This window comes from Symphalangus syndactylus, chromosome 1, assembly GCF_028878055.3.
Source record: "Symphalangus syndactylus isolate Jambi chromosome 1, NHGRI_mSymSyn1-v2.1_pri, whole genome shotgun sequence".
Classification (NCBI taxonomy): domain Eukaryota; kingdom Metazoa; phylum Chordata; class Mammalia; order Primates; family Hylobatidae; genus Symphalangus; species Symphalangus syndactylus.
In genome coordinates this window covers 36330447-36352772 of record NC_072423.2, presented here as the reverse complement: position 1 = coordinate 36352772, position 22326 = coordinate 36330447, and the positions used below count along the sequence as shown (strand labels likewise).

The 22326-nt window shown below is 44.9% G+C and overlaps 1 protein-coding gene across 2 annotated transcripts in view; it reads right to left on the bottom strand.

Annotated features, from left to right (window-relative positions):
* The window catches only part of MYO5B (myosin VB), a 363462-nt gene extending 345402 nt beyond the window's left edge, over positions 1-18060 (bottom strand). Inside the window, exon 1 of one of the 2 annotated variants that reach the window (XM_063639552.1) lies at positions 17627-18060. In XM_063639552.1, the coding sequence (XP_063495622.1) occupies positions 17627-17653 (27 nt within the window). In that variant the 5' untranslated portion in view covers positions 17654-18060. The remainder of the gene's footprint in view (positions 1-17626) is intronic. The other variant, XM_055299641.2, reaches the window with a different exon arrangement.
* Positions 18061-22326: the final 4266 nt, after the last annotated feature.

Genomic DNA, 22326 nt, shown 5'->3' with positions numbered 1-22326 from the left:
AGAACAAAGCTGGAGGCATCATGCTACCTGACTTCAAACTATACTACAAGGCTACAGTAACCAAAACAGCATGGTACTGGTACCACAACAGAGACATAGATCAATGGAACAGAACAGAGCCCTCAGAAATCATGCTGCATATCTACAACTATCTGATCTTTGAGAAACCTGACAAAAACAAGAAATGGGGAAAGGATTCCCTATTTAATAAATGGTGCTGGGAAAACCGGCTAGCCATATGTAGAAAGCTGAAACTGGATCCCTTCCTTACACCTTATACAAAAATTAATTCAAGATGGATTAAAGACTTAAATGTTAGACCTAAAACCATTAAAATCCTACAAGAAAACCTAGGCAATACCATTCAGGACATAGGCGTGGGCAAGGACTTCATGTCTAAAACACCAAAAGCAATGGCAACAAAAGCCAAAATTGACAAATGGGATCTAATTAAACTAAAGAGCTTCTGCACAGCAAAAGAAACTACCATCAGAGTGAACAGGCAACCTACAGAATGGGAGAAAATTTTTGCAACCTACTCATCTGACAAAGGGCTAATATCCAGAATCTACAATGAACTCCAACAAATTTACAAGAAAAAAACAACCCCATCAAAAAGTGGGCAAAGGACATGAACAGACACTTCTCAAAAGAAGACATTTATGCAGCCAAAAAACACATGAAGAAATGCTCATCATCACTGTCCATCAAAGAAATGCAAATCAAAACCACAGTGAGATACCATCTCACACCAGTTAGAATGGCCATCATTAAAAAATCTGGAAACAACAGGTGCTGGAGAGGATGTGGAGAAATAGGAACACTTTTACACTGTTGGTGGGACTGTAAACTAATTCAACCATTGTGGAAGTCGGTGTGGTGATTCCTCAGGGATCTCGAACTAGAAATACCATTTGACCCAGCCATCCCATTACTGGGTATATACCCAAAGGACTATAAATCATGCTGCTATAAAGACACGTGCACACGTATGTTTATTGCAGCACTATTCACAATAGCAAAGAGTTGGAACCAACCCAAATGTCCAACAACAATAGACTGGATTAAGAAAATGTGGCACATATACACCATGGAATACTATGCAGCCATAAAAAATGATGAGTTCATGTCCTTTGTAGGGACATGGATGAAACTGGAAAACATCATTCTCAGTAAACTATCGCAAGGACAAAAAACGAAACACCGCGTGTTCTCACTCATAGGTGGGAATTGAACAATGAGAACTCATGGACACAGGAAGGGGAACATCACACTCCGGGGACTGTTGTGGGGTTGGGGGAGGGGGGAGGGACAGCATTAGGAGATATACCTAATGCTAAATGACGAGTTAATGGGTGCAGGAAATCAACATGGCACATGGATACATATGTAACAAACCTCCACATTGTGCACATGTACCCTAAAACCCTAAAGTATAATAAAAAAAAAAAAAACTATGAAAAAAAAAGAATAAGAGTTAATATAAATCAATGAAAAAAGGATACATACCAATGGAAAAACTGTTACAGAACATAAAAGACAATTCACAACTGGAATTCAAATGGATAATAAATAAATCTGAACTCATTAAAAAAAAAAAAACAAAAAAACCACACAGCAGAGGTGAGAAGACAGGGAAAAGAGCCAAGGACAAGAGTAACTGAGTCTCCTTGCCAGCACTAGCACAGAAGGCAATGCACCCCTGCTGCTGATGGGACAGCCTGCTCCCTAAAGCCATGGAAGACTTCAGCATTCTTCTGGCCCCCTAGTACTGTGCTGGCCTATTAGGCCACAGTTCTCAGACCAGCTAAGCCTGGTTCCTGAAACAGCCTCATCTCCCTTAATGCCTAAAGCATCCTCAGAATGAAGCCTATGCCTTGCAGTGCCCTTGGACCCAAAATAGCCAAGAATACCAAGTGCTAGGAGAGACAAAGATAGATACAAGCATCCTGTTGGTGGTATCAATGCGGGATGCTCTTCTCAACACAAAATGCAGGAAGGTCCATAACCATAAGCTATGGAACACTGAGGTCCGGACCACTAGGGCTGAAGATCTGACAGATCTGGTCCTCAAAACCAGGATCTTAAGACTCCTAAGGGCCTTTTCCACACCTGAAAAGGAAAAGCATGTTGTAACCTCGAGGTTCCCCATCAATGCTGGTGCTTTGTTAGGTGAAAGGACTCGATCCAAGGCTGGCCACTCAGAACCTGAGGAGCTGGAGCCAGGGATTCAGCAGACAGAGCTCCCTTCCCAGCTACTCTGACGCCCACCACACTGCCCTGCAGTGGGCTGTGGCCTTGACCTTCTCCTAGTGATGCGGCTATCAGCAACTAATACAGTTCACACGTTACCTCATTTCATCAACAAGCCTGAGAGGTGTCCTAGACTCTTGCTCCTGGTTTACAGATAACTGAAGTCTAGAGGTTATGCCTAAGATTACACAGCTAGAAAGCTAAGGAACCAAGACTCAAAACCCAGGCCAATCCCCCATCTAAACACCTAACCTCTGTTTTCCAGTCCTCCTTCCCACCCACCTGCTCCCCGAGTTTAGTTTTTAAATTGTGGTAAGATACACAAATTTAGCATTGTCATCATTTTTTTAAATGTACAGTTCAGTGGCATCAAGTACATTCACATTGTTGTATAACCCTCGCAACCATCCATCTCCAAAGCTTTGTTTTAATCTTGAAAGACTGAAATTCTGTGTCCATTAAAAACCCTGCTATCACTCTACTTTCTGTCTCTATGAATTTGACCATTCTAGATACCTCATGTAAGTGGAAACCCACACTTATCTTTGGGTAACTGGCTTATTTCACTAAGCAAAATGCCCTCAAGGTTCATCCTTGTTGTAGCAGATGTCAGAATTTCATTGCTTTTTAAGGCTGAATATATCCCACTGTTTGACAGACCACATCTCATTCATCCATTCATCCTTCCATGGACCATTCCTTGGAATAGTCAAAAGGCTGCTCCCTGCTTTGGACGATCATGGATAATGCTGCTCCACCTCCTTATCTTTCATTCACTTACGTTCAGCACCTGTCATCCTGCCTGACACAGCAGGGGGAAGGGAGTAAAAAGAGTATTCGCCATCCACTTTCAAAAGTGCATTTTAGGAAATTAGGTGAAATGGGCTTTCCATGTGATTTTTAAATCAATAGATATTTTTAATGCTATTATACTTGCCATAAAATTGAAGTAATTATATGTTCATACACTAAGTTAATTGTCCTAACATACATATAATTTAAGTGGAACTATAAATCAGCATAACTATAAAATTCTGTCTTTAAATTATTAACCAAACAGACCAGAACTGCTACATCCAAATGAGTATTTTCCTGACAATTTGGAAGGCTCTACATTTATGGATCACTGGGAACATTCAAAGCCTAACTGTAACTCCAGATGATGATGGCTAGTAAGAGGCCTCACAAAATTGACATCCATACCTGGAAGCCACACGCAGTCGACAATAGCAAGATAAGTCAGTGAGTCCTCACCTTACTCAACCAGCTTAGTTGTGTGAATAACTTAACTATTTCTAGAACAGAAAGCCTATCTTCCAGACAAAGATATTGTCACCATAGGGAGGACTCAAAAGCACATGCCATCAGGTTTGAAGCCAGTTTCATAAGAGGTATTGATGAGCTACAGCATCTGCACCCCTCTGCCCAAGTGGCCATACCAAAGGAAACAGAACGCATTCAGATGGTGCAGGATCTAGCATGCTGGTCATAAAAATCCATCACATTTTATGGGCATTGCCATCATTTTGGTGCCTGCAGCTTGTTTCATAGTCACACACATACACACAGTAAAATGGCAATTAAAAGGGCAAGCAGCTTGATAGCAAAGAAACACTAGTTTCAGGCTGAGGAGACATTCATTTTCCTTACTTTACAAATAAATATTGTCCCTCATTAGGGAATTCAGGCAAATTGAAAATGTGATTAAATCTGATGATGGGATGAGATAAGGCAATTCATCTCCCTTTAACGTACTAATACCTCCTTAATGCTTATTCATACGACAAATGAACCATTGGATTAGAAGAACTGAAGGTCAAAAGCCTACTTTTGCCAGGGTGGGCTCATTCTCTCAGCCTCATGTGCTGGCTGTAACACATCCCAGTGGTGAGACAGTGCTCCAAACCTTTGTTGCCTACGTGATGAATATGAAAGATGGTCTGAACCTTCAGGCAAAAACTATGAGTACTGTTATCTTTTCTGGGTGAGAGAAGAAAACAACTCGATCTAGTTTTTCTTCCTGGATTCACTGTTTTCTGTTCTGAAAGCCACCAGGTTTGCTAGATCTAACAGGACAGGTGGAGATCCATACATGCCCCCACCTCATCATGCAAATTCCCATGGGTCTTCATAAGACTGGTTTTGGGGATGTTTGTTGTCTTCCTTTGGCCAGCTTGGTGGAGAAAGATTGTTAATAAAACCTTTTGAGTTAATTGGGGGAAAAATAGGAGACTGTGCTCTTAACAAATGATAACCTTGAGAAGGTAAGGGCAAAAATATATGACCAAAATAATGTGTAAAATTAGGATAGTCAAACACAAGGCAGTGAAATTCACTCTCACATCCATGAATGTTACTTTGCTGATATTCCACATTCACACCTTGTGCTAAACCTTTGAGCACTGTCATAAAAAAGAAAAACATTTAATTATCTCCTGACAGGGGCTCCACATTCCATAGACTTAGGCAAGTGCCAGAGGAAACAGACGGGCTTTCTACTGGTTATGCCAAGCCAAAAGCCTTTCCAAAATCACAGAAGGTAATGTTACGGTCAAGGAAGGTGGCTCCCTGGTGAGGAGAGGACTTTCCTCAAAGAGCCATGCCTAGAACCAGGGTGTAGGGGGTTGGGGGGTTGTAGGTGAACTTTAAACCAATTCAATGATATTTGTTGAGTTCCTACAGTATGCAAAACCCTACCCTGGGAACTGTGAGGGATGTGAGGCTAAGATTCTACCAACAACTTCAATGATAGCAATTTTGCAAATATACACACTCAACCTCAACTACCAATTGCATACCCAAAACAAAGAGTAGCGAAACGGTGAATCTAAAACTACCTATGACCTCAAAGCGTTTGATTTGGCATTATATCTTTTAATTTGGCATTATAACTCATACTATTTTCAGCAGAACCACCTTTTTTGGATAATTGATGATGCACAGTAATAAAATGAATACCTGTGAACTCACTACCCAAATTAGACTGTTAATAGTACAGTTTCCCATGCTGCTCCCCTTCCACTTCCACCTCCCAAATAATTATTCTAGACTGTTTTCTTTTCCTTCATTCCCTGGTTTTTCCTCAATTTTATCATACATATATATATATATATATATATATATATATATATACATATATATCCTTCAATACTATTCATTTTGTTTCAGAAATTCTAAGAATGGTATTATTCTGTATGTATTCCTCTCTAAAGCATATTAAATGATGACACCTAAGCTGGGCCGCATAGGAAATGAAGTAATATGTTCTAAGAGTGTATCATATGATTGGTGGGCTGTGCTAGGGTCTGGGTGAACAGCTAGCAAAGGAAACTGAACAACAGTCTAAAGCGAATGGCCAGGGCACATGAAGTAGATAGTGAAATATAGGACAACTTACTGGTCCAAATATTTTACCCTTTCACCTTCCAAGATACACAATATCCAGGTCACAGTATGAATAAAAATGGCATTTTATTGCCTGGTATTTTTTAATCATGGAGGCTGGTCTCCAAAGCAAGGGACCTGAGCTTCTTAGTCCTGAAGACAGAAGTCTTTTAATTCCACACAGAAGGCATCTGGATGTTCTCCTTCCTCTTAGGATTTCGTGTTACAGCATGTTTGAGTTTTATAATGGCAAAAGCTGTCTGGGAAAGTCATTAACTTTTCAGGATGGACCTCTCCATTCCTCCCCAAACTTCAGCAAAGGAGACAAAAGCTGCAGAGTCTGTGTCACTATTAGGATTATTCAAGGGAGGGTGATGATTTATGCCGGTAAGTTTTAAGAGGAGCATTATGAGCCATTAATGTGAGCCCATACGTATAAGCTTGCTCATTCTCACAGGCAAATTAGTGAGATCAGCGGAGCCCATCTATGCCTGGGCCTGAAAAACTCCAGGACTTCCTCCTGGGTCAAACTTAAAATGCTCAATTGGAGGATGTTTCTGAAGTGCTTTAGCAAACCCCCTGATAAGCACTTAACACGGTAACAGGGAATGAACTGGGTCCTGGTATACCTCTATAAGGCACTCTCCTCAGATCATGAAGGGATCTGTCCAAGACGGCCAGAGCAGACAACCTGAGTGAGGAAGCCAAGCTCATCTTCCATCAGACACCAATTTCCAGAGGGCAGGGCACACCCATAAAAGGCAAAGACCTTTGACTAAACAAGAAGATGCAGAAAGGCTTCCAGGAGTGTCAGGTCATGGCCCAGAAAGAAAGCAAAATGCCTATTAAAATGTCAAGCACGGTAGGAAGGAGGCAGCTTTTCATTGGAGGATGTTAAGGGGGAGACGGAGCCAGGAAGTGGACCAAGGCCCTGAGAATGAAAGGATGGTTAGTTTCAGATCAGAAATACCCCATTTCAAGCTCCTTGAATTTCAGGTATGCTGTGGTTTAGATGTGATTCATTTGTCCTCAAAGCTCATGTTGAAATTTGATACCCAATGTGGTGGCAGTGGGAGGAGGGGCCTAGTGGGATGTGTTTGGGTTATAGGGGCAGATCCCTCATGAATGGTATGGTGCTGTTCTCACAGTAGTGTGTTCTCGCTATAGTGAGACTAAATTCGTTCTCCTGGGAATGGATTCATTCCTGCGACAGTGAGTTGTTATAAAGACAGGATGCCCCTCAGATTTTGTCTTTTTGCACATGTCTGCTTCTGCTTTGACATTCTCCACCATGTTATGACATCAGGACAGCCCTTGCCAGAAGCCAGGGCAATGCCCTTGAACTTCCCAGCCTACAGAACTGTGAGCTAAATAAACCTTTTTAAAATAAATTACCTAGTCTCGGGTATTCTGTTGCAGCAACAAAAAATGGACTAAGACTTTGTGTACTTTGTTACACTTTGCCTTTTTGAAGATGTGGATCTCGTTTGGGACTACATGGCCTAAGGAAAGCCAAAAGCAGGGGTTCTGCCTACATTTGGGGCAGAGTTTTAAGAAGCACCAGGATGCACATGGGGCTGGGTGTGGTGGTGGTGGCAGTGGCAAAAGAACACAAGCAGGATCAGACCACCTGCTGTTCTTTCTGCACATGAACTTGATCCTTCTCTGATCTTGGTGAGTTTCCTGTTGCTGGGGCAGGGAGAGTTGCAGGGCAATGCTAGGTAGAAAGGACTCTCTATATTAGGGCCCCTTATATCCAAATGATGTCCTGACTCACCATAAATGGACAGATAACCTCATGGAAGGCAGTAGAACACAGTGGTCAGAAGCTGGGCCCTCAAGCCAGTCAGCTTTGGGAAAGTCACATAAGCCTGTGTTATTGTTAAATGAGCTAACACTAGTGCTGAGAAGTGACTTGGCACAAAAGCGCTCCATAACCAGTAGTTTTTCAACTACAGGGTTCAAAATACATAAGCTCAGAACAAATGAAGGGGAAAATACATGCCAAGGTGCTTTATTCTTTAAATGTATATATTGTATCCTGAATATTCTGGTTTCCATGTTTTCCTGTCTCAAAATATAGAGTGGACTGGGTGCTGTGACTCATGCCTATAATCCCAGCACTTTGGGAGGCTGAGGTGGGAGGATCACTTCAAGACCAGCATGAGCAACATGGTGAGACCCTATCTCTACACATACACACACACAAAAATTATTATTTTTTTAAGTTAGCTGGGCATGGTGTCGCATGCCTGTTCCCAGCTACTTGGGAGGCTGAGGTGGGAGGACTGCTTGAGCCTGGGAGATTGAGGCTGTAGTGAGCCATGATTGCACCACCACACACACTCCAGCCTGGGTGACAGAACAAGACCCTGTCTCAAAAAAATAAAAATAAAAATATAAAGTAGTCATTTAAATGAGCAAAAACAGTTAGAAATAATGCCAGTTAATAGCATATGAACAGAGGCTCAACCCTCCAATGAAAGTCAACTTTAAAACATGTGTAAAACATTTAGTATGAATAAGAATTAAAAAAAAAAAAAAAAAAGAAAGAAAGAGAGAAAGAACAATGACCTGAACTTAGAGTGGTGAAGAAACAGACTGGTTCTCTTCCGGTGGCTATTTGGCCATATCAATGAAGACTGTAAATGTGCATGCCAGCAATTCCACCTTTAGGAATTTATTCTGAGAAAATAAATGAGGTTACAAGAACAATCTTTCACAGTATCAAAAGATTAACAATTTATTGGTATGTTCAAAAAAGCTAGAAGATAGGATCTTGAATGTTTCTAATGCAAAGAAATGATAAATGTTTGAGGCGGTGGATAACCTAATTGCCCTGATTTAATCATGATGCATTATATATGTGTATTTAAAAAAATCACTTGAACCCCATAAATTTGTGCAATTATTACTGTCAACAAAGAATAAAAGGAAAATAATTGGAACCAACCTAAATGCTCAGCAGCATGGGAATGGTTAAACACATTACAATATATGGCATCAGATCTTGGCAATTTAAAAAATGTATATTTTTAAGAAAAAATTACAGTACATCCATATGCTGCCTTGTGCAGCCATTAAAAATGGCAAAATTGCCTTTGTAGGCTACAGGAAAAGATAGCCATAGATTAAGATTTAGAGTAATAGACATGGCACGATCCCATTTGTTTTGAGTACATATTGTGCATAAGTCTAAAGAAGCACTGCCCAAGAGAAACAGAATGCAAACTACAACTCTGAGCCACCTGTGGTACTTTAAATTTTCTAATAATCACATATAAAAGGTGAGTTGAACAGAATATTTTAGCCAATATACAAATAACAATCACTTCAACACATAACCAATATAAGAAGTATGAAGGATATTTTGCATACATTTTTCTAAGTCTTGGAAACCCAGTGTGCACAGTATTGCATGCTTCCAGCTTATCCCTAGCTGGGCCAGCCTCATCGCAAGTGCTCAGCAGCCACATGCAGTTACGCTGTTGGACAACGGAGGTCCAGAGAACATGCCTAAGTGGTCAAGAGTAGCTGTTTCTGGGAATGAGACTAAGAGCTTTTGTCTTTCCTGCATTGTATGGATTGTTTCAATAATCATTTGTATTCACAGAGGGAAAAGAGAAGCATTGTGAAAAATACTTTCTAATTTTCCTTTAAAGCTATAATAAGAGACCAGAAAGCACAGGTTAAACTTAAAACTTCTTTCGGACTGCTCTTGCTCCTTCCCCAGGGATGGTGGAGAGTACGATGCCTTGTCTACCGCTCTCATAGTTCATGTTTGTAGCAATCCTACTTCCTCTTTCACCAAGTCTCCTTGTGATCAAGACCCCTGCAGGACAGCAGGGAAGGGTTAGGGGAAAAAACATGCTAGCCACATAATGCTGACTGCCACCCAGCATGGTGACTGGAGGGAGAAGCAAACTGATGAACAGTTGCCAACACTATGTTAGACAAGCACTTCACATGGATTAGGATCATAAGCCTCCAGTAACCTTCCCATGGTGCAGGTACCACCCCAATTCTTCAGATAAAGAAATCAAGGCTTAGAAAGTATCTGTTCCAATGTGTCGGAGCTGAGAGCGCCACAATATCCAGGGTGTCCATGTCAACATCATAGTCACAAAGGCCTTGGAAATGCCCATACCAAGCTCCTGATCTTACCCTTATTAACACCATGCTATCAGACAACTGCATTTCTTCATTAAAGAAAAGCAAATCCCAGGCATCATCTGCAAGAACCCCAGATCCTGACATTTCTCCTCTAAGCTCTTTGGTAAATCTCCAAATGTAAATAAATGCTTTCACTTAGACAAACCATTTTCATCCCAAACCCAACATGTCAAAAATCAAGAATTATCCCTGCTCCAACCTGACTTCTGTCCACACTCAAGAAGGACTTTTCAAGTTCATAGTTGACTCTTCTACTTCCCTTGCCCTTAATAAAACATTTATTGAGTTCTAGTCTCTGTAATTTCTACGTAACTACAAAAAGTAGTAATGAGTACACCTAGCATCCAGATCTTCATTTCTAAATTCCATTCTTCAATAAAAGGAAACTGACAGGCATCAGCTTAACCAAGGGATCAAAGTGATCCATCAGTAACAAGATACATTGATATCACTGTCTCCTGAGGTGATGCAGTAAGAAAGGCACAGCATTTCTGATGTGTTCTTGCCCAAAATTCACAACCTCCATGTAAGCATAAGACAGTCTGACAAACCCAAAATCATTCTATAAAATTATTGAGAAATGCTTTTTTTGGGGGCTGGGGGGACAGGGTCTCACTCTGTCACCCAGCCTGGAGTGCAGTGGCACAATCACAGCTCACTGCAACCTCAATTCCAAGGCTCAAGCAATCCTCCCACCTTGGCCTCCAGAGTAGCTAGGACACAGGTGCATGCCATCACACCCAGCTAATTTTTTCTATTTTTGTAGAGACGAGGTCTTGCTATGTTGTCCAGGCTGGTCTCGAACTCCTGGGTTTAAGGGATCCTCCCATCTTGGCCTCCCAAAGTGCTAGGATTACAGGTGTGAGTGACTGTGCCTGGCTTGACCAATGCTCTTCAAGTGTCAAGGTCATGAAAGACAAAAAACTGAGCGACTGTCACTAGATGGGGGCAGGGAGCTACAACCCTAAAGGCAATGTGGAATCCTAGACAGGATCCTGGCCCAGAAAAAGAACATTAGTGAAAAGGGTGGTAAAATTCCGGTGAGCTCTATAGACCAGTTAGTAGTATTACAGAAATGTTAATTTCCTGGTTTCAATAATTGCACTATGGTTATATGACATGTTAACACTAGAGCAATCTGGAAAAATATAGAAACTGCACTATTTTTGCAATGTTTCTGTAAGTCTATATTTCAAAATAGTTAAAAATAGTGCTATGATTATCCCCACATACATCTAGCTCATACCTGTCCCTATGCTTAAACTCACTCTCCTCTGTCTCCTCCTGAGAGAGCATCCTTCTTTACAGCCTCCTCATGCATTTCAAATCCTATTCATTCTTTAGGCCCCAGTCATGTCCCACTATACCTTAAAGGAAGTCTTTCCCCCAGTACTGTAGCCCACCAGATCAACACTTCTGCAAAGTGCCTGTAACTTCTACAAAATGCCTGTAACTTGTAGAGGAGTATGTGCACTCCTCTAATGACACACAGATAATCCTGTATTGTTAGTGTACTTTGTGTATTTAGCTTTTATCACCAAACACACTAAAGGCTCCTAAAAATGTCTGGCATGGCCTCTGTTCTCCAGAATCTCAGCCTATGTAGATAAGGCATCACATAAAAACTATCAAGAAGGCTGAGGCAGGTAGATCATGAGGTCAAGAGATCGAGACCATCCTGGCCAACATGGTAAAACCTCGTCTCTATTAAAAGTACAAAAAGTAGCCGGGCATGGTGGCACACACCTGCAGTCCCAGTTACTCAGGAGGCTGAGGCAGGAGAATCACTTGAACCCAGGAGGCGGAGGTTGCAGTGAGTTGAGATCGTTCCACTGCACTCTAGCCTGGTGACACAGTGAGACTCTGTCAAAAAAAAAAAAAAAAAAAAAAAAACCACACATACCAACAAAGGAGGGCAGGGCAAGAGCCTGCTCAATAAGTACAGGTTACAGGCCATTGGAATATGCCACATCCACAAGTCACAAGTAGAAACTTCAAAATTCTGATGATCGCCAACAGGGTCAAGCAGGATCCACTGGGCTTATAGGCCCATCTGAAAACAGGGAGTAGAGGATCAACGGAATTGGAACTAGGGATGAGAGAAGAAAAAAACACATGCAAGACAGAGAATGAGGCTCAGTAGGAAAGTGACAGCATGACACACAACCTCCATGCTTCTCTTCAGCCTTTCCTGAGACCCTAGAGGGGCCAAAGCCCTTGAGATTCTCAACATCCACTAAGCTAAGCCACCATGAGTTATGGGTTAACTTGGGCTCCTAGAATCTGATCCTGAGACAAGGATTCCTGCTCAAGAGACTTGTAAGGCAGTGTTTTCAGGAAAAGACTGGTAGGGGAGTAGAGAAGGTGGACAAGAGAGGGAAGGAAATCAAGCAAGCATGTGATATTAAGGAAAGTCCCAAGCATGGTAACTTTAGCTCAACTGTACAAAGAAACTGAAAACAGTATGGGCCATACTTTAGAGCTGTTCCATTCTTAAGGTGACGAGACAGGAAACTAATGTCATTACAGTGCCATTGGTTAAGGACTGTTCCCTCTTGCAGAGTGTCAATTCCCAGGCTCCCTATGCACACAGGCAAAACAGCTTCAGGAGCTTTGACAAAGAGATGGGTGCTGGCTATTGGGAGTGAGCTAACACCAAGGCAGTATGCAGGGAAGGGAGTAAGGGGGAAACAAGAGGAGCACTAACAGCATCTGCTGACACTCTTCAAGTCCTCATGTATTTAACACTGTCACCACTTTTTGGAAAAAAGAACATCACTCAGAGCTACCAGCAAAAGAACAAATCATCAGCCCCTCCAGCAGGGGTGACTGGGTACAGAGGAAACAGGTGGCTCTTGCTGCCTTCAGACTGACACTTGGGAGAAACTTACATTACCTGAGGTATAGGTAAGGGACAGTTAAAGGACACCTGTCCAAAAGCACAGATCTATTTTTCAAATGATTGGTCCCAAATAAGCGCCCTTAGTAAAGGCTCCTGGGTGCAAAGCTGCCATACACATGGTGTGTCTGCCAGTAAAGTAACCTCCCAGCAGCACTCAAAAACCCACTGCTCAGACACCACCTATCAATTAGAAGCCAAGCAGGAAAAAAGGTTATTTGAAGGCACTGGTTTCAAGGCACCAGTTTCAATTTGACGATTTCTCATTCACTCTGCTAGCTAGCATCAACGTAGCATATTGAAAATCCAGGTATTTGAAATAGCAGTATTTAAATTTATAGACAAGAGTTGTATTATTCAGCCTGAGAAGGAGAGGTTACATTTTATGCTTTAAAATCAGACTATCTGCAATCATCATAATGAAATGGTATTCACCATGCTTGCACATGTGTGGGCTTCTTTCTGGATCTGTGCAAAGCAAAGCCCACATTGTCTTTTCCAGTGGGTTGGAAGCCAAGCACTCACACTGACCACATGCATGCCACTGTGACAACAGAGACCATCATCAGCTCCACCTTTAGAGCTGATGTGAGAGTGAATGAGACTGACTCACTTTGACATCACCCTGAAAGTGTATGGCACTGACCGGTACTCTTTCTCCATCCAGAAAAACCTCACTACAAAGAAAACAATTTCTCAAAGGTGAGGTGTTGGGTCTTCTGAGAACAGGAGTGTCTCTGTTCATAGAGAAGTGCCCTTTGGCCCCCGACCTACCAAAAAAAAACCATGTAACATATAAACTGCCAGTTGAAGGGAACAGATCAAGAAGAGCAAGAACACATTTAATTGGATGGAGGGAAAAAGAAAGTCTTTTCTTAGATAACTAGAAATACACTAGGTTCTTACTGAACGCTATGGAATACAAGCTAATATATATTTAAATGTTTCATATTCCAATAATAACATCTTCTAACTGTCACAAAAGCAAGAGGTATAATCAAAGGGCTTTAAATTTTCGATTCCCAAAAATGTATAAACGCTGTTAGCATAATGGGTAATTATTTCCATCACACATAATACACTGATGTGTGTGTCTGGCTCCAGTGTTCATCACATTAGGAAAGCCCACTCGCAAGTTAAAAATAAAAGGGAACATTGGCTATTTTGATAATACACTAAAATGAATAATCTCTAAGAAACAAAGTGAATCTGAGTAGCAGGCACGACTTCCCTGTGTAACTTATGATTCACATGCACACTGAGAAGCCAGCTTGGCAAGTGGGGAGACCATGGTTAGGCAATTACACAACTGCTTCTCATAGTAAAGCACAAGTGTGTTAATTGCCAGGAAGAATAACAGGTGTTCAAAACATAAATCTAGCAGCTACTGTCTTGGGTCCCAGAAAATCTCCTTAATTTCAGAATCAAGACCCTAAATGATTAAGAACTGGAAACCCATTAACAGAGCAAGGTGCAGCCCAGCAGCCCTTAGGGAAGAATTCTAATTTTTGTTTGGGATTAATTATGCCAATCCCTCACACCAATGAAGCTACTTTTTAAGTGTCTTATATCCAAGACCTTTCTCTGGTGACACCAGTTTTATACATCTCCATAACCCGAGAAAAAGTACACTGAAACCCAAGTTCAGACTCCCACTACTTCATCATTCCTAAGGATTAACATGCAATGTATTCATTTCTAACTAAAAATCAAATTGTTTTCTCCTACAAGTGTTGTCTTTAAAAGCAATCCAATATTAATTCTTGTTCTTCAAAACTAGTGCTCCGAAGATTAAGGGTTTATTCAATTGTCCATTAACCTCATATGAGCACTATTCAAGGTCATGGAAAATGCATATCATGAAAAAAAATTCACATGGATTTCAGAGTTTTCTGCACCAAAACAAACTCATAGTTTTATACTTGCTATAACAAGTATGAATGGGATCTAGAACAGGGTCTAGTTTGAGGCACTAAGAAAGGTAAGTCATCAGTTTGAAAAGAAGCCCCTATCAAGGCAACATGAATTCTACTAAAATTGAAGCAAGACCAAACATCAAATTTATGATGAAGCATGGAGAGAAGAATTGTGAAATCATTACTTTATGAAAAGTTTATGGGGACAACGCCCCCAAAGAAATCAGTTTTTAAGTGAATAACTCATTTGAAGAAGGGACGAAGCGATGTTGAAGATGAAGCCTGTACCAGCAGACCATCCACATCCATTTGGGAGAAAAAAAAAAAAAAAATGTATCTTGTTTGTGCCCTAATTGAAGAGGGCTGACAATGGTAGAAACAACAGCCGACACCACAGACATCTCAACTGGTTCAGCTTACATGATTCTGACCAAAAACAAAGTTGAGCAAAGTTCCCACTTGATGGATACCAAAACTGCTGCACCCAGATCAACCGCAGACAACAGCAGAGCTTTCGGCGGAAATTCTAAACAAGTGGGATCAAGACCCTGAAGCATTTCTTTGAATTGTAACGGGATGAAATGTGGCTCTCCCAGTACAATCCTGAAGACAAAGCCCAATCAAAGCAAAGACTGCGAAGAGGTGGAAGAGGTCTAGTCACAGCAAAGATGGACTGGTTCAGAGCAGGGATCATAGCAACATTTTGGGGGAATGCTCAAGCCATTTTGCTTGTTGACTTTCTAGAAGGCCAAATGATGATGATATCTGCTTATTACGAGTGTCTTGAGGAACCCAAAGCTTTAGCAGAAAAACATCCAGGAAACTTCCCCAGAAAGTCCTTTTCTGCCACAACAATGCTCCTTCTCATTCCTCTCAAAGAAGAGCAATTTTGCAAGAGTTTCTGTGGAAAACTATTGGGCGTCCACCTCACAGTCCTGATTTGGCTCCTTCTGACTTTGTGTCCTAATCTTGAAGTAAATGACCTGCATCTCTTCCAGTTAATAATGTAAAAGAGACTGCATTGACATGGTTAAATTCCCAGGACCCTCAGTTCTTTAGGGACGAACTAAGTGGCTGGTATAACTTACAAAAGTGTCTTGAACTTGATGGAAACTGTGTTGAGAAATAAAGATTATATTCTTAATCTTTTAACTCCATTTTTCCCCCACAAACTTTCCCCCTCATATAATACAGCAATTCAATATTGCCTGACAAAATAACACATTGTAGGTATATTCAGTTGAGTCACTCCTTTTACTTAGGAGTACAAGTTGTATCTCCATGCACTTTAATGTAACAAAGCTTCGGCTCTTTGAGCACTCCAGTTCAGATTTTTCCCCTGCCTCACTGGCTTCCAGCCTCCAGTCCCAGCTCCTGAAAACCTAACCGGCTTCAGGGAAAGAACTGAAAGCTGAGCTTTTAGGGATCCTCCCAATACCTCCACAGCTAAGAGGGGTGGGGTGCCGTTCCAAGGCCAGGACTGCCACAGAGTTCACGCCCTGGCTCCCGCCTCCTCCCCTCCTCCCCCAGAGGCCGTCGCCCATCCCTGATCGCTGCACAGGTGGCCCCTGGTGGGCTCGAAAGAGGTATCTGAGGCTGCTGCGGCCCCACCCCCAGCCAGATGACAGCCTCTGCGGCCACCTTCGTGAGCGTGAACTCATCCCGGCCCTGCTCCCCTCCAGGAGGAATGGGAGAGTTGAAAATTCCTCAAACTTAGAAGGGTGGCCAGCCCACGGAGCTGAAGGGCTCCCACATGGGCTAGACAGCCGCGAGTGATCGCCAGGTAAGGACGCGGAAGTGACTGTTCCTACCCAGCCCAGACCTGTTGGCCCGGGCGGGTGTCCCGGGAATCGCACACCCACGCAACGCGCGTGGACACCACACGCACACACAACTCTGCATGGAGGCGTGTGCACAGGCACTGTTAAACGTGTTTTGGCCACCCAAGAAGACGAACAGGAAAACCAGGCATTGGACTATCCAAAACTTGTTTTCTTAAAGGGGCATGGGGCACATGTGAAGAAAAGGCCTTTGCCCCTCTCACTACTGACTCCAGGTTGAAACTCTAGGGGTCCCGGGCGGCTGCAGCGCTGCCTCGAGCTCCCCTGGAAGCGGTGACTTGTCCCTAACTTTAACCACAGCAACTGCTGCGGAACGCGGGCGTCTCCGCCCGGTCTGCACCTGCTCCCGATTCGGAGCACCCAGCCTCGCACATCCCTTCTGACCTTGAAGGCATCCTGAAACTCACACCCTGCTCCCGGTTCGACTTTACTCCAATCCCCTCCCCGCAGTCACTGAAGCCCTCTTTGTACCAGAGGGGCCGTGTCAAAACACCCATTCCCAGCAAATTCACAACACTCTCCCCTGGGGTCTCCGGAGATAACGGCGCACCCCTCTACCCATTGCTTACCCCCACTCCATCCAGCCGCCGCGCCCTCACGCCAGGTTGTCTCCTCCCTCTCCACCAAGTCCAGAACCCCCACCTCTCCCAAGTCCAGGGTTCCCTGTTGTGAGTCTGCGGGAGGAAAGGACGCCTCGGAGGCGCGCCCTCGAGAGCCGGCGCCGCAGAGCCCCTGGGGCGGGGTCCACGGCGGGGACAGGGGACAGCGGCGGGCGCACCGCAGGGGACCGTCCCGCGCTCAGCGCTCAGAGCTGGCAGGCTCGCCCTGCCGTTCGGGGAACTCGGCTGGAGCCAAGCCCAGGCAACGAAAGTGAGGGGCGCGGCGGGGAGGGGGCGACAGCCCCGGCTTGGTGCTGAGCCGTGGCGCTGCGGAACCTCCAGGAGCCGGGTGGCGGGTCAGTGCGGGCGTTCCCGGAACCGCCAAACTTTCTCCTCCAACCGAAGTTAGCGACTCCGAGGACGGTGACGAGGGGGACACGGGGGGGGGGTCTCCCGTCACCTCCCGCCTCCAGTAGCCGAGGGAGAAGGCGACCCTGAGTGCTAGGTGGCCCCGAGCGCGCCACCCCGGCCCCGCGGCGCCTCCCTCGCTGCCGCGCTCACCTGGCTGTAGAGCTCGCCCACCGACATGGCCCGGGCCGGGCGGGGCTTGGGCCCCGGCTCCTCGCTGCCCCGCGGCTCTCAGTCCGCGGCTGGCCCGCCTGGCGCCATGTTCCCGGGCTGGCCTGGAGTTTCTCGATCTTCTCGCTCTTCTCCGACCTGCCCCGCCGGCTTCCCGGAGGCGCCGCGGCCGGCTAAATCCTGGCGGCGCGACCTTTACTCCCGCGGCGGCGGCGCAGCTGCGGCCGGACAGGAGTTGCGAGCGCCGGGGGAGGAGGCCGCGCCGCACCGCTCCCCGCCCAGGTGTGGGAAGGAGGCGAGGGCCGGCGAGGAGGGAGGACCCGCTCGCGTCAGAGCGGACGGCCCGTGCGCCGCCGCGCCTCTGAGCCCTGCCGGTGCCCGGCCCGACGCGCCCTCCCGCGCCCCCGCTGCCACCTGGGCCTCCGGGCCGGGGGCGGGGCGCTCAGAGAGGAGCTCGGGGACCGGCGCGGGCCGCCCCCTGCTGGACGCCGCGCGCCCGCAGGCACAGGTGCGCCCGGTGCCCGCACCTGCCCTGCCGCGCTCGGCTTCCACCCGCACCGGCCCCGCGGAGTCCGGCACGCACGCGGTGCAGACAAGATAAGGGGAGAGGAACTAACCAGAGAGGGGGGAAAAAAAGAGAAGCGTCTATGGCTGGAAGGCCCCAGACATTGCCCTCGATTTTACCTGGCTGTATTCAGCGCTTTCATGATTAAAATTCAGTTACTCGTAGATCGTTATTAAGGCGACCTGGATATACATACACCAAGGATCTTCTCCTTCAAACTGAACTCTCTGAGCGGAAATCCTTGTCAGAAAGGTGGGAGTCGTAACTCCTTCTGTACAAATATCGGCCACTTTTGCCCACAGCCTCCAAGGAGACTCCAGGCCACTCATCTCAGAGGGTTTCTGCTTTTCCGGGAAGTCTCACGTTCTCCCAACCCCCGTCTCTCCTACATGCAGACTCCGGGTCCTTCTGCCACTCACTACCTCGTTTATTTGTGTTCCCTCTCTGCCCATGGCACTTGGCTGCCTACAGCAACTTCAGCTCCTCTCCCACTTGCAGCGAAAAGTAGAAATTTCAACCAAGAAAAAAAAACTGCCAGAAGTCTGTGGTGGGAGACCAGGGGCTGTCGAGGAGACACTCAGTTCTGAAGGTGACATCTGTCCCTGACCCAGGGGTTGCCCCTGAAAAGTGGTTCTCAACCAGAAGATACATCTGTACCAGCCCGGGCCGTTGTTGAGGAGCCCCAGAAGGTGATTCTCAGAGGCATCCCACCTGGAACGCAAGATCCCGTTGTAATTCACCTGTGCAGGCCTTCCCATGGGCACCTCCACAATGAGAGTCACCTGGGGAGCTTTAAGCGTTCCAAGGAAGAGGCCCCCAACCCAAGGAATTCTGATATAATGAAGGATGGGACCTGGGTATCCCAGTTTTTAAAGCTCCTCTGAAAGTCTAAAGGATAGTACTTCCAGGGTGACAAATGCATTGACCAAAGCTTGGGCGGCTCTCATTGGACCTAAAATGGAACTCTTCATATCAGTGGCAAGAGCAGAAAGGGATTTTTTTCTCTTCCTCAAAAATTTTTCTGCATAGTTCCCTTCCCCGAATTCCTGTAGCTTTTAAAGTGTGTCCCCACCCCCCACGCCCACCATCAGCATCATCTGGTAACTTGTTAGAAATACAAGTTATTGGGCTCCACTGCAGACCTACTGAACCAGAAACTCTGGTGTGGGGCCAGTACTCATTGTTCTTTCTGCCTCCGGGTGATTCTCCGCTTTTTGAATAAGAAAATCGTCAGTCTTGCCTAGATCCTGGCCTCATCCTCCACCACCATTAGTGGTCCCATCTCTCTACCAGCAACTCTTCCTCTCTCCACTGGCTCCTGGCTTTTTGTGTTTTCCTCTCCTGCTAAACTTCTTAAAGCAGTAGCTTCACTTATTTAGCTATCTCCACTTACGACCAGTCCTTCCTTAATTCTCTGATTCTCAACACTTTATGCACATCTAAATCACTTTTGAAACAAGTGGGATGTCTGGTTCCCACTCCCAGAAATTGATTTAACTTGTCTGGGGGGCGTTGCCCTGGGTGAAAGGATTCTGAAGAGCTCCCAGATGGTTCTAATGGCAGCCAAGTTTAAGAGTTGCTGTTCTGGCTGGGTGTGGTGGCTCACGCCTATAATCCCAGCACTTTGGGAGGCCAATGTGGGCCGATCACTTGAGGTCAGGAGTTCAAGATCAGCCTGGCCAACATGGTGAAACCCCCGTCTCTACTGAAAATACAAAAATTAGCTGGGCGTGGTGGTGCATGCCTGTAATCTCAGCTACTTGGAAGGCTGAGGCAGGAGAATTACTTGAACCTGGGAGGTGGAGTTGCAGTGAGCTGAAACCACACCACTACACTCCAGCCTGGGTGACAGAACAAGACTCCATCTTTAAAAAATAAAAAATAAATAAATAAAAGTTGCTGTTCTAATTTCTTCTTATTTGGCTTCCACTCAGCCCTATGCTATTGAAATTGCCTCATCACTGTGAAGCATGGGGTGGGAACTGATTCAACCCATTACCTTAAACCATCTTTTCCCTGGGTATTATTTTTCTCTTGTTTTCTAGCCTCTCTAACCAAACCTTCTCAACATTATTTTCTAGGCCTGCGTCCTCTTCCTGATTTCTGAATAAAACTATGCTCCATTTCAGAGATCTCATCTTTCTTCTCAGCCATGCCCCCATTTTGTCTCCCGCTCACAATGCTAATTCTCGAATCTAATTCTAACCTTACTCAAGATCCACCTTTCCACCTGCAGATAGGCAACGGTAACAATGCCACTTGGACCTCGGACCAACCTGACACTCATTTGTTTCCATCCTTTCTCCCCACCCCTAACTGGTTCCAACTGTCTGGCTTCCATCACACCTGGCACAAATGAAAGGCTCAATTCATGTTGACTGAACTGAATCACATTCCTGAGTCCTACACTTGGCCAGAGCTTTGTGAATTTCTAATCCCACAATCAGATATGGTCTTTCCCTCCTTTGAACAATAAAGACATTTTAAAACTTACTTGATCCAGGAAACATACCAAGCGCTTTACTTCTGTGATCTTGTTGAAGCCTCACAACCTTATAAAGGAGGTTCAGAATATTAAGCCTGTTTTACAGATGGGCAAAGTGAGGCTTAGGGAGAAGGGTGTGAAAAACACTCCAGGTCAGACAGCTACTGTTCAATTAAAGTCTCACTCGAGTGTCTAACCCTTGCTTTTTATGTCAATGGATGTTGAGTGTGTACCAGGATTAAGGGGCTATCAGGGGATATTAATTCATTTGGTCAGAGACATGATCAATGAGTCTGAATTGCTTTTTTTTTTTTTTTTTTGAGATGGAGTTTTGCTCTTGCTGCTCAGGCTGGAGTGCAGTGGCGCCATCTCAGCTCACCACAACCTCCACCTCCTGGGTTCAAGCAATTCTCCTGCCTCAGCCTCCCGAGTAGCTGAGATTATAGGCATGCGCCACCATGCCTGGCTAATTTTGTATTTTTAGTAGAGAGGGGGTTTAGTAGAGATTGATCAGCCTCAGGTGATCTGCCCACCTCGGCCCCCAAAGTGCTGGGATGACAGACATGAGCCATCACGCCCGGCCTACGAGTCTGCAAATTTAATACATATCCCAGGTGGTGTAGGGCCCACACTTTGAGAAACATTGCTCTGTGCTCCATGGCTTCTCAAAGTAAAAAGAAGATACCTGTTGGAATGCCTTAGTCTCCTTTCTGACAGGTGAGGATTTCTCTCACACAAATAACAAAAAGTGAACTTCCAAGGCATTCATTTGCACCCTGTATGATATGTGAACTAATATCCCTTTCTCCTCCTCACCACTAGGCTCTAAGAGTCTTGAGGGCAGGGACCACACCTGATCCATATTTGTGTCCTCTGCACATCCTAGAACATGACTTGCACAAAGTTGATCACAGTAAATAGTAGGTAAATTGAGATATGTTTTGGGCCAAGTCTTAAACGAAGTACTGCTCATTAATTAGTGGAAAAGAGAAAACAAAGGGATTACTAAACAGAAAAATTCGCATAAGCAAAGAAAGAAAGAGAGGAGGAATTCCACTAAGAAGAACCCTTCTTATTCACTGGCCCTTCTGTGAAAGCAGTTTATAAACTATACAGTGACAGTTAAAATTATTTTCTTATGGGCCGGACACAGTGGCTCATACCTGTAATCCCAGCACTCTGGGAGGCTGAGGCGGATCACCTGAGGTCAGGAGTTCACAACCAGCCTGGCCCACATGGTGAAACCCCATCTCTACTAAAAATACAAAAATTAGCATACCTGCAGACCCAGCTACTTGGGAGGCTGAGGCAGGAGAATCTCTTGAACCCGGAAGGCAGAGGTGGCAGTGAGCTGAGATTGTGCCAGTGTACTCCAGCCTGGGCAACAGAGTGAGACTCTGTTTCCAAAAATAATAATAATTTTCTTATATCTTCTCCTTTACCAAACAGATTCATATCTTCTCCCTTTCCTGCTCTATCCCGAAAGCCTCAGTTCCTGAAACAAAGGCTGTCTTTCTTGTTAATATTACATACCTACCATGGGCTGGATGCGGCTCTGCTCTAGAGACTCTCCTTTGGGCTCCTACCTGGAAGCTTCCCTGTGTTGTGGTGGAAGGAAAAGAGATGTAGCAA